Source organism: Pogonomyrmex barbatus, unplaced genomic scaffold (assembly GCF_055798465.1).
Source record: "Pogonomyrmex barbatus isolate J1 unplaced genomic scaffold, ASM5579846v1 scaffold15, whole genome shotgun sequence".
Taxonomy (NCBI): domain Eukaryota; kingdom Metazoa; phylum Arthropoda; class Insecta; order Hymenoptera; family Formicidae; genus Pogonomyrmex; species Pogonomyrmex barbatus.
The window spans coordinates 14,224-26,274 of NW_028297111.1; the positions used below are offsets into that span (position 1 = coordinate 14,224).

Here is a 12,051-nt window from a genome sequence, read left to right on the forward strand (position 1 = left end):
TAACCTAACCTAACCTAACCTAACCTAACCTAACCTAACCTAACCTAACCTAACCTAACCTAACCTAACCTAACCTAACCTAACCTAACCTAACCTAACCTAACCTAACCTAACCTAACCTAACCTAACCTAACCTAACCTAACCTAACCTAACCTAACCTAACCTAACCTAACCTAACCTAACCTAACCTAACCTAACCTAACCTAACCTAACCTAACCTAACCTAACCTAACCTAACCTAACCTAACCTAACCTAACCTAACCTAACCTAACCTAACCTAACCTAACCTAACCTAACCTAACCTAACCTAACCTAACCTAACCTAACCTAACCTAACCTAACCTAACCTAACCTAACCTAACCTAACCTAACCTAACCTAACCTAACCTAACCTAACCTAACCTAACCTAACCTAACCTAACCTAACCTAACCTAACCTAACCTAACCTAACCTAACCTAACCTAACCTAACCTAACCTAACCTAACCTAACCTAACCTAACCTAACCTAACCTAACCTAACCTAACCTAACCTAACCTAACCTAACCTAACCTAACCTAACCTAACCTAACCTAACCTAACCTAACCTAACCTAACCTAACCTAACCTAACCTAACCTAACCTAACCTAACCTAACCTAACCTAACCTAACCTAACCTAACCTAACCTAACCTAACCTAACCTAACCTAACCTAACCTAACCTAACCTAACCTAACCTAACCTAACCTAACCTAACCTAACCTAACCTAACCTAACCTAACCTAACCTAACCTAACCTAACCTAACCTAACCTAACCTAACCTAACCTAACCTAACCTAACCTAACCTAACCTAACCTAACCTAACCTAACCTAACCTAACCTAACCTAACCTAACCTAACCTAACCTAACCTAACCTAACCTAACCTAACCTAACCTAACCTAACCTAACCTAACCTAACCTAACCTAACCTAACCTAACCTAACCTAACCTAACCTAACCTAACCTAACCTAACCTAACCTAACCTAACCTAACCTAACCTAACCTAACCTAACCTAACCTAACCTAACCTAACCTAACCTAACCTAACCTAACCTAACCTAACCTAACCTAACCTAACCTAACCTAACCTAACCTAACCTAACCTAACCTAACCTAACCTAACCTAACCTAACCTAACCTAACCTAACCTAACCTAACCTAACCTAACCTAACCTAACCTAACCTAACCTAACCTAACCTAACCTAACCTAACCTAACCTAACCTAACCTAACCTAACCTAACCTAACCTAACCTAACCTAACCTAACCTAACCTAACCTAACCTAACCTAACCTAACCTAACCTAACCTAACCTAACCTAACCTAACCTAACCTAACCTAACCTAACCTAACCTAACCTAACCTAACCTAACCTAACCTAACCTAACCTAACCTAACCTAACCTAACCTAACCTAACCTAACCTAACCTAACCTAACCTAACCTAACCTAACCTAACCTAACCTAACCATCTCGACCTAACCTTTCATATATTGGTTAGGACGAGTCAATTAGGTTACCCAAAACACAACCAACAAGCAAAAAAAAAAAAAAAAAAAAAAAGGAATTTATATTTACATATCTTAAATTTAAATTTTAAGTATATTTATATATTTAATGTTTTAAATATTATTTTTTAAATTTTTAATTCTGATATTCAAGTTTTCAAATTTAAAATTCACAATTTTTAATTTAAATTTACATTTTTATTTTTAATTTTTCCATTTTAATTTGAATTTCAATTTAAATACTGAATTGATTTTTAAATTTAAATTTTAATTTTAAATTCAGCTTTTTAAATTTTGTAATCCAAAAATTTTAAATTTAAATTTTAGTTCATATTTTAAATCTTAAATTTCAATTAAAATTTAAATTTTATTTATTTAAAATTTTAATTTCAATTTGAATTTCAGAAATAAAATTTCAAAATTACATATTTAAATTAAATTTAAAATTTTAATTCCGCAATATAAAATGTTAATTTTATTTTTAAATATTAATTTTATATATTATTTTTGTTATTTTATTAATATTTAATATTTTTACATTATAATTTTTAATTTATAATTTTAATAACTCTTAATATATTATATACGCAAATCAAACTTTCACGACGGACGTGCCATTCGCGAGAGATCCAGTCGAATAGTCGAAAAGTAGTTATACTTAACATAGTCGAGATATCGTCTCCAACGATATCTATTAAATCGTAGTACGTGATACTCAGTGAAAATAGATAAATTAGTTAAAGGCAGTGATTGTACGAAATAACATCGAGATATCGTTAAAAGCGATATTCATTAAAACGTGTATTAAATCATATACAATAAATAAAAGACAGACAGTAAATCCTGACAAAAACTGTTATTTTATTTAAATTTAAAATTAATAAGAACCTTACAATATAAATTTTAATTTTAATTTTAAATCCAATATTGTAAATTTTATTTTAAATTTTTAATTTTAATTTACATTATATTTAGAATTTAAATTTTAAATTTTTTTTTTTTTTTTTTTATTTTAATTTATTAATTTGAAATTTAAAATTTAAATTTTCAAATTTAAAATTCCAATTTTTAATATAATTTTATAATTAAATTTGCATTTGAATTCTTAATTTTTATTTTAATTTAAAATTTAAATTTATATTTATATTTGAAATGTAAATTTAATTTAAAAAAATTTTATTTTAATTTTAATTTTATATTTCGAATTTTTGAAATTTTGTTTTTTAAAATTGAAAATTTAATATGTTATATACTTTGTCGTAAAGTTGTTATAAATAAGAAATGAAAGTAATTTATTTATTTAAATAAATTCTTACAAACCTTACAGCCTTATAGTCTTATGTTATATCATTGTAGACTAGGCTGCAGACTTCTCCTTGGTTCCATCAGAACTCTGTTCGTTTTATCTGAATTAGCTGCGCTTCAAAATTTATATTTCTTTTTCCATTGTTATAAAGAAAAAAAAAAAAAAAAAAAAAAAAGAAACTGCCTAGTACACACAATTCAAAAAGAACAAGTCTATGCAGTATCTACAATGAAATTTTAAGCATAAGGTTTGGAAATTTGGCCAATCATAATTTATGGAAGTATAGCTAACTATGATTGGCCAATTTCTCAAGTCTTACGTCTTATAGTGACATTGTAAACGCCGCTATAGTCAAAGCTCTATACATATCTTTCCTCTTTTTTTTTTTCCAATGTAGCGAAAAAATAGGAAAGAAGATGAACGATACAAGTTCAGCTAAAAGGAACGGGGTTACCGTGTAGCTCTAAAACGTCATATATTTTTATCGATATGTTATATATTATCGATATTATCATATTTATGCCGAAGGATTACAAAACACGTTTAAGAGTTGTAAATTCGAAAATATAATCATCGTCGTAATTCTATATTTGTTATCTCGTTTTATATTCTGCGTTAAGCATTCTTCGATTTTACGTGCGATACCACGCATGGAACTTGTCTTTTCATTTGCCTTTATCGGAGTAACTACGAACTCTCTTGTTGCTCGTTAATTTCGTGTCGGTACGTATTGATGATCGACAAAAAACGTTGATAATTATTATCGCTGGCTGAAATTATTGACGCGCGAGAAAAAAGAATGGAATCGATCAGAAGCATGTGGAGAAAGTCCACTTTCATATACAAGAGCGGAGTGCAGTGTATATCTTTAAGACACAGGTACGCGTTTAAATATTAACCTCAAAGTACACCACGTGTGGCAAGTAATACGTAGCTTTGCCTTCGACAGAAGCAATGTGCTATATAATGGATGATGAAAATGAAATGTTACATTCAAATAATATAATATATATTGATTTACTGGAGATGACATCGTTGCAGCGGTACCACGACATCGAATGTAGCCGAGGTAGCGGTGTTCTCGCGAGATGGTGACTCCGGATTAACGATCACAGACGCTGGGGATATGAAACCAAAGGATGATATGATTTTCAATGCCCTCGGAGCAACCGACGAGCTGTCGTCTTACATAGGATTAGCGAGGGAGTTTGCCTGTGATGGAAAGGTTGAACATCCCTATGTCGACAAGCTTAAAAGAGTTCAAATGATCTTGTTCGATCTAAGCCATGCTATATCAAAGTCGGTACCTGGGAAAACCAAATTGTTTGAAAGCAAACATACCAAAGATCTGGAAGAATGGATTCTTGAATATGCGAATCAACTTCCTCCTCCTGAAGATTATATCATTCCAGTAATTGTTTAGATATTACAATAATTTTATATATAATATATATATATATATATATATATATATATATATATCAGGGTTAAAAACGTGATTTTTGTTAAAATAACTTATTACCGTTACTCATTACCAAGTCAAAAAAAAAAAAATAACTAGTTACCATATTACCATTACTGTAGTTACTAATTCTAAAGTATCTCATCATTACATTAAAAAAAAAAAAAAGTAAGCACCATTAGCAATTCGTTATAAAAAAAAAATATAATATAACGATAACGATAACGATAACAATAACGGCATTACAAGTAATGCGTTACTTTTCAACCCTGATAGACACACACACACACATACACACACATATATATATATATATATATATGTGTGTGTGTTTCTTTGATTCTTAACTCTAATCTTAATGCTTTGAAATTAGGGTGGTGGAAAAGCTTGTGCTTCCCTGCATGTCGCAAGAACAGTATGCAGACGTGCCGAAAGAAGTATTACGACATTAGTGAGAGATGGTGCCCTGGATAAAGAGGCACAAACGTATTTGAATAGATTAGCAGATTTTCTTTTAACAGTATCACGTATCGCAGCCAAATGTGATCAACGCACAGAGAATATTTATATTCCGCGAGCGGAAGTGATGGAGGAAAAGTGAAAGGACTGACTTGAAAGCTTTTGTAGAATACTGACTTTACATATTAATGCAAACATATTTACATACATATGTATGTATACACACGCATGTGCATGCATATGGAATACATAATACATTTCTTTATGTTTAAGAAAAGCCTTTTCCATAGCAAAATTGGGTAGTTTTTAAAATAGAATAATTTAAAGCTAACAATTTTATCAGCGGAATCTAATCTTGTTTTACGTTTATAGTTGCTTTACACAGAATATCAGAAAATTTTCTATGTAGGCTGTGTTTCAAATAGTATTAAAATATGCATCATTGTTATGAAATTATATATACATATTTATGCTTATATTTATGTTAACTTGAAATTATTCTCATTTAAAAACTGTTGCGTAAACGCAATTTTGCTAGAAGATAAAGTAGTTCTTTCTAATATAAAGAATCATACTGTGAACTTTGTGTGTGTGTGTGTGTGTGTGTGTGTGTGTGTGTGTGTGTGTGTGTGTGTGTGTGTGTGTGTGTGTGTGTGTGTGTGTGTGTGTGTGTGTGTGTGTGTGTAAGAATACTAGACTGTGAGTAAACGTTCTTATAATATTGTCGCTATCATTTGTTATCAAATGCTTGCCTATACTTATTGTCTATCGAGTAGTAGACATATTTTGCAAGCTGGATATGTATTTCGTTACATATCTAAAATTGCACTTTTTAAATAGAATAAAATTAGTTAAATGGAAAATGTGTAATTCTTAATTGCAATCTTAAGAAACAATGTTTTCAACAACGTCATGGTAAGAATACTGTTGTGATATGTGCGCATAGATAATTGATTCAAATAAGAGTTGTAAATACAAATACAAATTATTTTATTAGCCATATATCCTAAAATGTAACAAATATGTTTAAAGTATAAATTTAAATTAATAAATATGAATCTCTTTCTAATAGATAACGATTGTTAAAAAATAACTTTATTTGTTATTTACGTTAAGAGTTCTTCTCCTTCTATTACCTCATTTAAATTAACTAATTCTAATAAAGCGGTGCCTTTCGTTTCTGATCGTACTAATTCATCTATTTCTCTATAATGACCTGGATCGATTAAGCAAATTAGTGTTAATGATCCATTATCCCACTCTTCCGTTTCCATCTTAGTTACAAGTTTAACAACTTTATCCTTCAATTTCCTAGCCTCCTTTTCTGGAGTAACAATTCTGAGCCTCATTTGAACACGTTCCAAAGGCATCACTTCTTTCAGTTGCGAGATAACATCCAGAGCCTGTTGCTTGGCATTTCGATTAGGTTTAACGGAAAAATGTATTTCGTCTTTCATGGCATTCTCGATCATGGTAACTGGATATGGACGTTTAGTTTCTGGATTTATACATTTGCTGGCGACTGTTGTAGCGATGTCTTTAAACATGGATTCCAATGCAAGATGTCTCTCTTTATCGGAAACTTGAAGTTCACCTCTTGCAAGAATCTGTTTGCATATTTCAGTTTGGTCTTCGGTTTCAAAAGCTTTTACGAGATCTTCTTTCTTCGCCACTTGACCCTTGGACACATTAGTAAATATTGTATGTGTTTGTAATACTTCGTCGATATCCTTTTCTCTGAAATATATTTCAAAAAGAAACTAAACAATATGTGTTTACATACAGATGACCAGACAAACTATATAAATTGCAATTTGAGTCCATATAATTTTGAACATAAATGAAATATTGAAAATTCTAAAAATGTTATAAAATCAATTCTGAGACAAAAGATAAAAGAGAGAGAGAGAATAAAATAGATATTGAAACTTGTAAATACAATCATCGAGTCATCGATACATTGATATAATTTGTATAATGACATATTTAATATAAAAGAAATTAAAGGAAACATTACAGAAAAATTATTGATTAGGTAGGTTAGATTAAATTAAAAAAGCAGAAGTAACACAAGAAACCTTACAATTTATTTCGCCAAGATATGACTTTATTCTTGTAGCAAGCGATTTCAAATCGCTTGCCAGCTTTCTTCATGCGAACAACAGCTACATTTGTCAATCTTATTTGGTTCGTCGGCGTAAATATCTTCGACATTTTTGCACTGAATTCGACTAATCGGTAAACTGCAGGATTATTGATAAAACAAACGAATCGATGCTGTAAGATGCGTGATTGACAATAGATAATTGTTTTTTATTTTCTATTTACATCTTGTCTCAAGGGCTACGTTCTGATATTCAGTGCTAGTACTGAAAATATATAGTTCAGGTCATGTATATTATAGATTTTCAGTACTTGCAGTGAATATCGGAATGCAACCAAGATATATTACATATTGGGTCTGTTCTTTTTAGCTAAACTGGCTGTACTGGTTCAGACTTTATTTTTCTTCTTTCAGTATAAGAAAGAAAGATATACTGTAAATTAGCGCATCCAGTTCAGATGAAAAGAACAAGCCTTTTTATTGTTTTGTAAATCGAAGTAATCAAATCGATCTCATCTGGTCGATCATATATATATATATATATATATATATATATATATATATACAGGCTGTGTTCCGATATTCACTACTAGCACTGACTTGGACTTATGTTGTGATTATGTCCAAGTAATATGTTATGTCATAATAGGACGCCACATGCATGCTCATGTCACATTTGTCGATATTACAGGTTCTCCTGAATAGTCATTTTTAATCATTATATCTCAGTTTATGAGACAAAGCGACATTTTTTTTCTGCCAAATTCTTTCATTTCGTGCAAAAATATGTCGAATAAGCCTAATTTTATCGAAATCAGAGATAACCGTAAACTGAATATCAAAAATGTTATGCAATTCTTTATCTTTTTTAAGCGCATTACTTACAATTATTCTCATTGAATATTTGCATTAGATATGTATATAACTGTTATATAAGTTAGTTATTCTTTTATATTTTATATCAATAATATAATTTACAATAGTTTATAATGTCTACAAGTATATAAAAAAAAAAGGATCGTGTAAACATCACGTAGACTACATGAAAATAATCTAAAGGAAATTTATAGCGCAACTCTAATATATACTACGTTTATACGGCGACGTTAATCTGGCTTAGTAACAACCATAGGTAATAAAATCTCGCGTTAGATTGGTACGTTTTTTCAAATCTAAAATTATGATCCAATTAAGACCTGTTCTACAATGCGTCGTGTGCCGGTATCGTGAATCGTGGGCCGTAAGAATAAGCCAATCACAATCAAGTATTCTCCCCACATTCGACTGTGACTGGTCAATTCTTATCGCTTGCGGCTTGCGACACCGACACACGACGCATTGTAGAACAGGCCTAAAACTTATTGCACAATGCAGAAGCACAGGCAATAGGAACAGGGAATAGCGATAGACAACAGATTTTGACCAGTCAAAAATATCTCCGATATTCTTTCTGATTGGTCGAAAACTGTTGCCTGTTGCTATTCCCTGTACCTTTTCATTGTGTCTCAGGCTTACAAGAAATCACTACAGTTGTTACTAAACCGGTTTAACGTCGCCGTGTAAACGCGGTAATAGATTACACTAAAAGGAGACAAAAATATTCACATTCACAAGAACCTCTCTATCACTTTACAACTCTAGTGCCAGCGCACGTTCCAATATTATTATTATAGGACTTCAGTGGACGCAAGCGTGCGCGATGCGCTGTCGTCGACTGTATCAAAGATGGCTGCCACGAGCGTGGTACCGTCAAAGGTGCGCGAAAAATGACGGGTTTTCCGTGCTCTTGACGGCGCGATTGTATGTGCGCGCGCGAGAACAGTGTTGAGCGAGCGTTTCCTTTGCGTCGCAAAATTAGGACGGCGCGACGACAGTGCCTCATCACCATGGCGTTAGTCACAGTGCAGCGTTCCCCAAGCGTGTCCAGTTCTCCGCAGAGCTCGGTGAGTTTCTGCGTCTCTTTTTCTCTCTCATTTCTTCGCACGTGCGCTTATGCGTCTCGTACAACCGCCGGTGCGTCGTGCTCTTAAACGGTTGTCAGTTACCAAGCTCTCTTCAAGTATCGCGTTATATTGTCCTGGAGTCGCGAGCGATTTGACTTCACACGATTTGGCTTGGCTTGGTTGGACTCGACTCGACTCGACTCGAGTCCAACGACCTGCGATTCGATTAAATTCGACTTGATTCGACTTGTTGGAGCTTGATTGGCTGATTATTTGGCGATATATTGACAACTGTAGGTAGAGTAACATTTAATTGATCAATCCGGATAAAAAGAACAAGATTTCTTAATTCTGATTGCTCAATTAAATATTCTACTCATGGAGTAGAATTTTGGAACATAGCCTAAGAGTGAAATTGAGAGAAAATTTAGAGTTTTTCCGTTATAACTAATCTTTCTTTCTACACTAGATTGTAACTGTTAAAACTTTTTATCTCGCTTTTATCAAACTTCTATTTTATTTTAAGTATAATGAATATATTTAGCTAAAAAAAAAAAAAAAAAAAAAAAACAAATCTTTGATCATAGCGATTGCCGGCACAGAAAGAGCGCCGAAACAAAAAGACTCGTAAGAAATTTATCAACTATCCAGAACCGATTTGATTCTATTTCTTCTTGAAATATATTGTTAAATACAAAAGAGGCACGTATTTTTTTTTATATATCCAATTTGAGATTTAGATCTTAGATCTACAATTGTGCCCCTTGTTTATCACAAAATAAAAGTGAAGATGGGTGGGGAGTGTTGGAAAGGTCATATGTTACACAGTACCATCATCACTTATATCTTAAAGTTGTATTTTAAATTATTTATTATTTCATGCAGACATTGCATTCACATAATTCTTATATATCTGGAAAATATTTTTCAATGTTGACACATAGATGTTCACGTAATTAACTGTTTATTTTTTTCCATTGAAATCTAAGAATCTAAGAATTACCGTCGAAGAAATCAGTTTAATTTGGGATAATATTGAATTTTATTACACCTGACATTATTTGTAGATTAATAGATATTTCTCTACTATTTCAAAATAGACAATTGGTCATTGAAGTTAAAAGTTTAATAGCAGCAACGAATTTACTTTGCATATGCGTTATGTGCATACAATTCGCCTTGAACTGCAATTAAAAAGCTGCTGGAGTCTCTACTCCTTTCTTCTCGCTATATCTCTTTCTCTCCTGTCTCGATCAGGCGCAATTTTCTTTTCAGCAAATGAAAGATTCTATTTTAAGTCACAGCGTTAAGGCAGAATAGGAACATATACTGTGCTTTGATAATCTGTGTTGTTTTATACGCTTGCACAATCAATTTTTTTTTTAACAATCGCGGTAATATATTGTAAACTCCAAGAATAATTACAAAATGTTGTCTTTAGCATATTTCATTTTCATTAGAAAAATATTTTAAAACGCTCTATGTATTTTTTGAATCTCGATGTATTTTCATTTTTAATTAGTTTAACCAGTGTAAATAATTATTAGGTAAAATGATATTATTTTAATTTAAACAGTACCAAAAATTTTTACGCGGAACGATATCATTTTAATAATATTAATTATATAATTTAATTTATCATAAAAAATGATAATAAATATAAAAATTATTTTAAAAAAAGAACTAATGTAAAATCTGTTTTAGTTTGCTACATTTCAAAATATGATAAAGTATCAAAAATTTATTTAACAACAAATTTTAAAATAATTTTATTTTTTTACAAATTATATTTTAAAATCTACATACTTCTATACTTTTAAAATTAATTTTTATTTTTATTTCTATATTATCTACTCAAACCGCTTTTACTTACATTAACACACACACACACACACACACACACACACACACACACACACACACACACACACACACACACACGTTCATGCGCATGCATAGATACTAACAGTGTTAAATTTTCTGCATTGAATATATTTTTTATTTTAATTGAATTATAAATTTTTTTTATCTTTATTGTTATCTTTTTTATTCTTTTATGTATTCTTTTATTTCGCTGGGAAATGTATTTAATTTTTTGTATCTTTATATACTTTTTATGTCTTTTTTGCTTAAATCTTTCACATTATTAATATTTCTTTTTTCTTTCCAAAAAAATGGGCGTGCTAGGCGTAATGTAAATCAAATTTGATATTAATTTCTTGTGAAGACATTGAGGTGATAAATTTGAAATTGGAGTAATAAATTAACATTTAATTTTATCATGCAAACTTATTTTTATGATAGAGATATTAGATTCACAAAAATTTAAAAAAAAAATAGATTTTTAACATTTTTAACATTTTTAAGACTTTAACGTTTTTTTTTTTAAGTTTGGATAAAATTCGTTATATACCTGGAATGATTCAATATATTTTTTGTAAAACGAAATTGTACAAGCAAAAATTTCATAGATGTACACTTTCGAGAAGTAATCTATTATATTCACAATGATAATTATAATTACAATGATTAATTTTTCAACAATATAATTTTTTCTTATTAATATTTAAATTTTATAAATAATCAAAATATTCTTAGAGAATAGACTCGATATTTTGTTTATACATGCCAAAAATGTTTTCAAAGATACTTTATCACTTTATCAAGCATTATCGAGAATAAAAAAGGGTTTTAAGAGAGCAAAAAGGGGTTGTCATATCGTACACTTTGCATATGATGAAGGGGCTTATTACAAAGGGGCCAGTTATATTTTTTTAACGTATCAGAAGTAGGATAGTCTTGAAATGACTGTAAGGTCGCTTATTGATTTTAAGGGTATTTTCTGCGTAATTGTGCGCTAACGTGAGATTCACGCTCTTTGTATCCTTGATATTTACTTGATATTTAATGAACTTTATTAATAAAAGAGTCACCATTCCGTAACGTGCGGAAACCTACGCGCGACCAAACGATGCATGGAAATGTCTCGTTATATTATACAGGAGGAGATATAAAGTAGCACTATAAATACTACTACAGTATCAACTTATCTCAATTAATAGAGATATTTTTTACATGCATAAAAATATCTCAACATTGTACAATTATCATATACATATACATAATCAGTTATTAATTAAATATTTAATGTTAAAAATTTCAACAATTTCTATTTACATAGTGTTGTCAAGTTTGATTCAATATAATTAAATATTATACAGTGTTTTTTAGTGCAATCTCTCTT

General features: G+C 30.8%; 3 protein-coding genes across 4 annotated transcripts in view; 2 read left to right on the plus strand and 1 right to left on the minus strand.

The window, feature by feature from the left end:
- The first annotated feature begins 3,223 nt into the window (after positions 1–3,223).
- LOC148937212 (corrinoid adenosyltransferase MMAB) lies at positions 3,224–5,836 on the plus strand. The gene is made up of 3 exons (XM_089073429.1): positions 3,224–3,718; positions 3,881–4,250; positions 4,675–5,836. Exons 1-3 carry the CDS (start codon positions 3,639–3,641, stop codon positions 4,900–4,902), a joined length of 678 nt encoding a protein of 225 aa, XP_088929555.1. The 5' UTR covers positions 3,224–3,638; the 3' UTR covers positions 4,903–5,836.
- Sbds (SBDS ribosome maturation factor) lies at positions 5,734–7,234 on the minus strand. The gene is made up of 2 exons (XM_089073428.1): positions 6,844–7,234; positions 5,734–6,497 (listed from the first exon to the last, which is right to left on the minus strand). Exons 1-2 carry the CDS (start codon positions 6,972–6,974, stop codon positions 5,867–5,869), a joined length of 762 nt encoding a protein of 253 aa, XP_088929554.1. The 5' UTR covers positions 6,975–7,234; the 3' UTR covers positions 5,734–5,866.
- A 1,112-nt stretch (positions 7,235–8,346) lies between these two features.
- The window catches only part of ssh (Protein phosphatase Slingshot), a 106,070-nt gene continuing 102,365 nt past the window's right edge, over positions 8,347–12,051 (plus strand). Inside the window, exon 1 of one of the 2 annotated variants that reach the window (XM_089073416.1) lies at positions 8,347–8,807. In XM_089073416.1, coding sequence (XP_088929542.1) covers positions 8,667–8,807 — 141 coding nt within the window. In that variant the 5' untranslated portion in view covers positions 8,347–8,666. The remainder of the gene's footprint in view (positions 8,808–12,051) is intronic. The other variant, XM_011640222.3, reaches the window with a different exon arrangement.

What these genes read in the sequence shown, in the direction of transcription:
- LOC148937212 (XM_089073429.1), top strand. Translation starts at nt 3,639, where the DNA reads ATGGAATCGATCAGAAGCATGTGGAGAAAGTCCACTTTCATATACAAG. An exon ending in TGTATATCTTTAAGACACAG is followed by an intron (nt 3,719 to 3,880) that starts GTACGCGTTTAA and finishes ACATCGTTGCAG; the next exon opens with CGGTACCACGACATCGAATG. An exon ending in CTGAAGATTATATCATTCCA is followed by an intron (nt 4,251 to 4,674) that starts GTAATTGTTTAG and finishes CTTTGAAATTAG; the next exon opens with GGTGGTGGAAAAGCTTGTGC.
- Sbds (XM_089073428.1), bottom strand. Translation starts at nt 6,974, where the DNA reads ATGTCGAAGATATTTACGCCGACGAACCAAATAAGATTGACAAATGTA. An exon ending in ATATCTTGGCGAAATAAATT is followed by an intron (nt 6,498 to 6,843) that starts GTAAGGTTTCTT and finishes AATATATTTCAG; the next exon opens with AGAAAAGGATATCGACGAAG.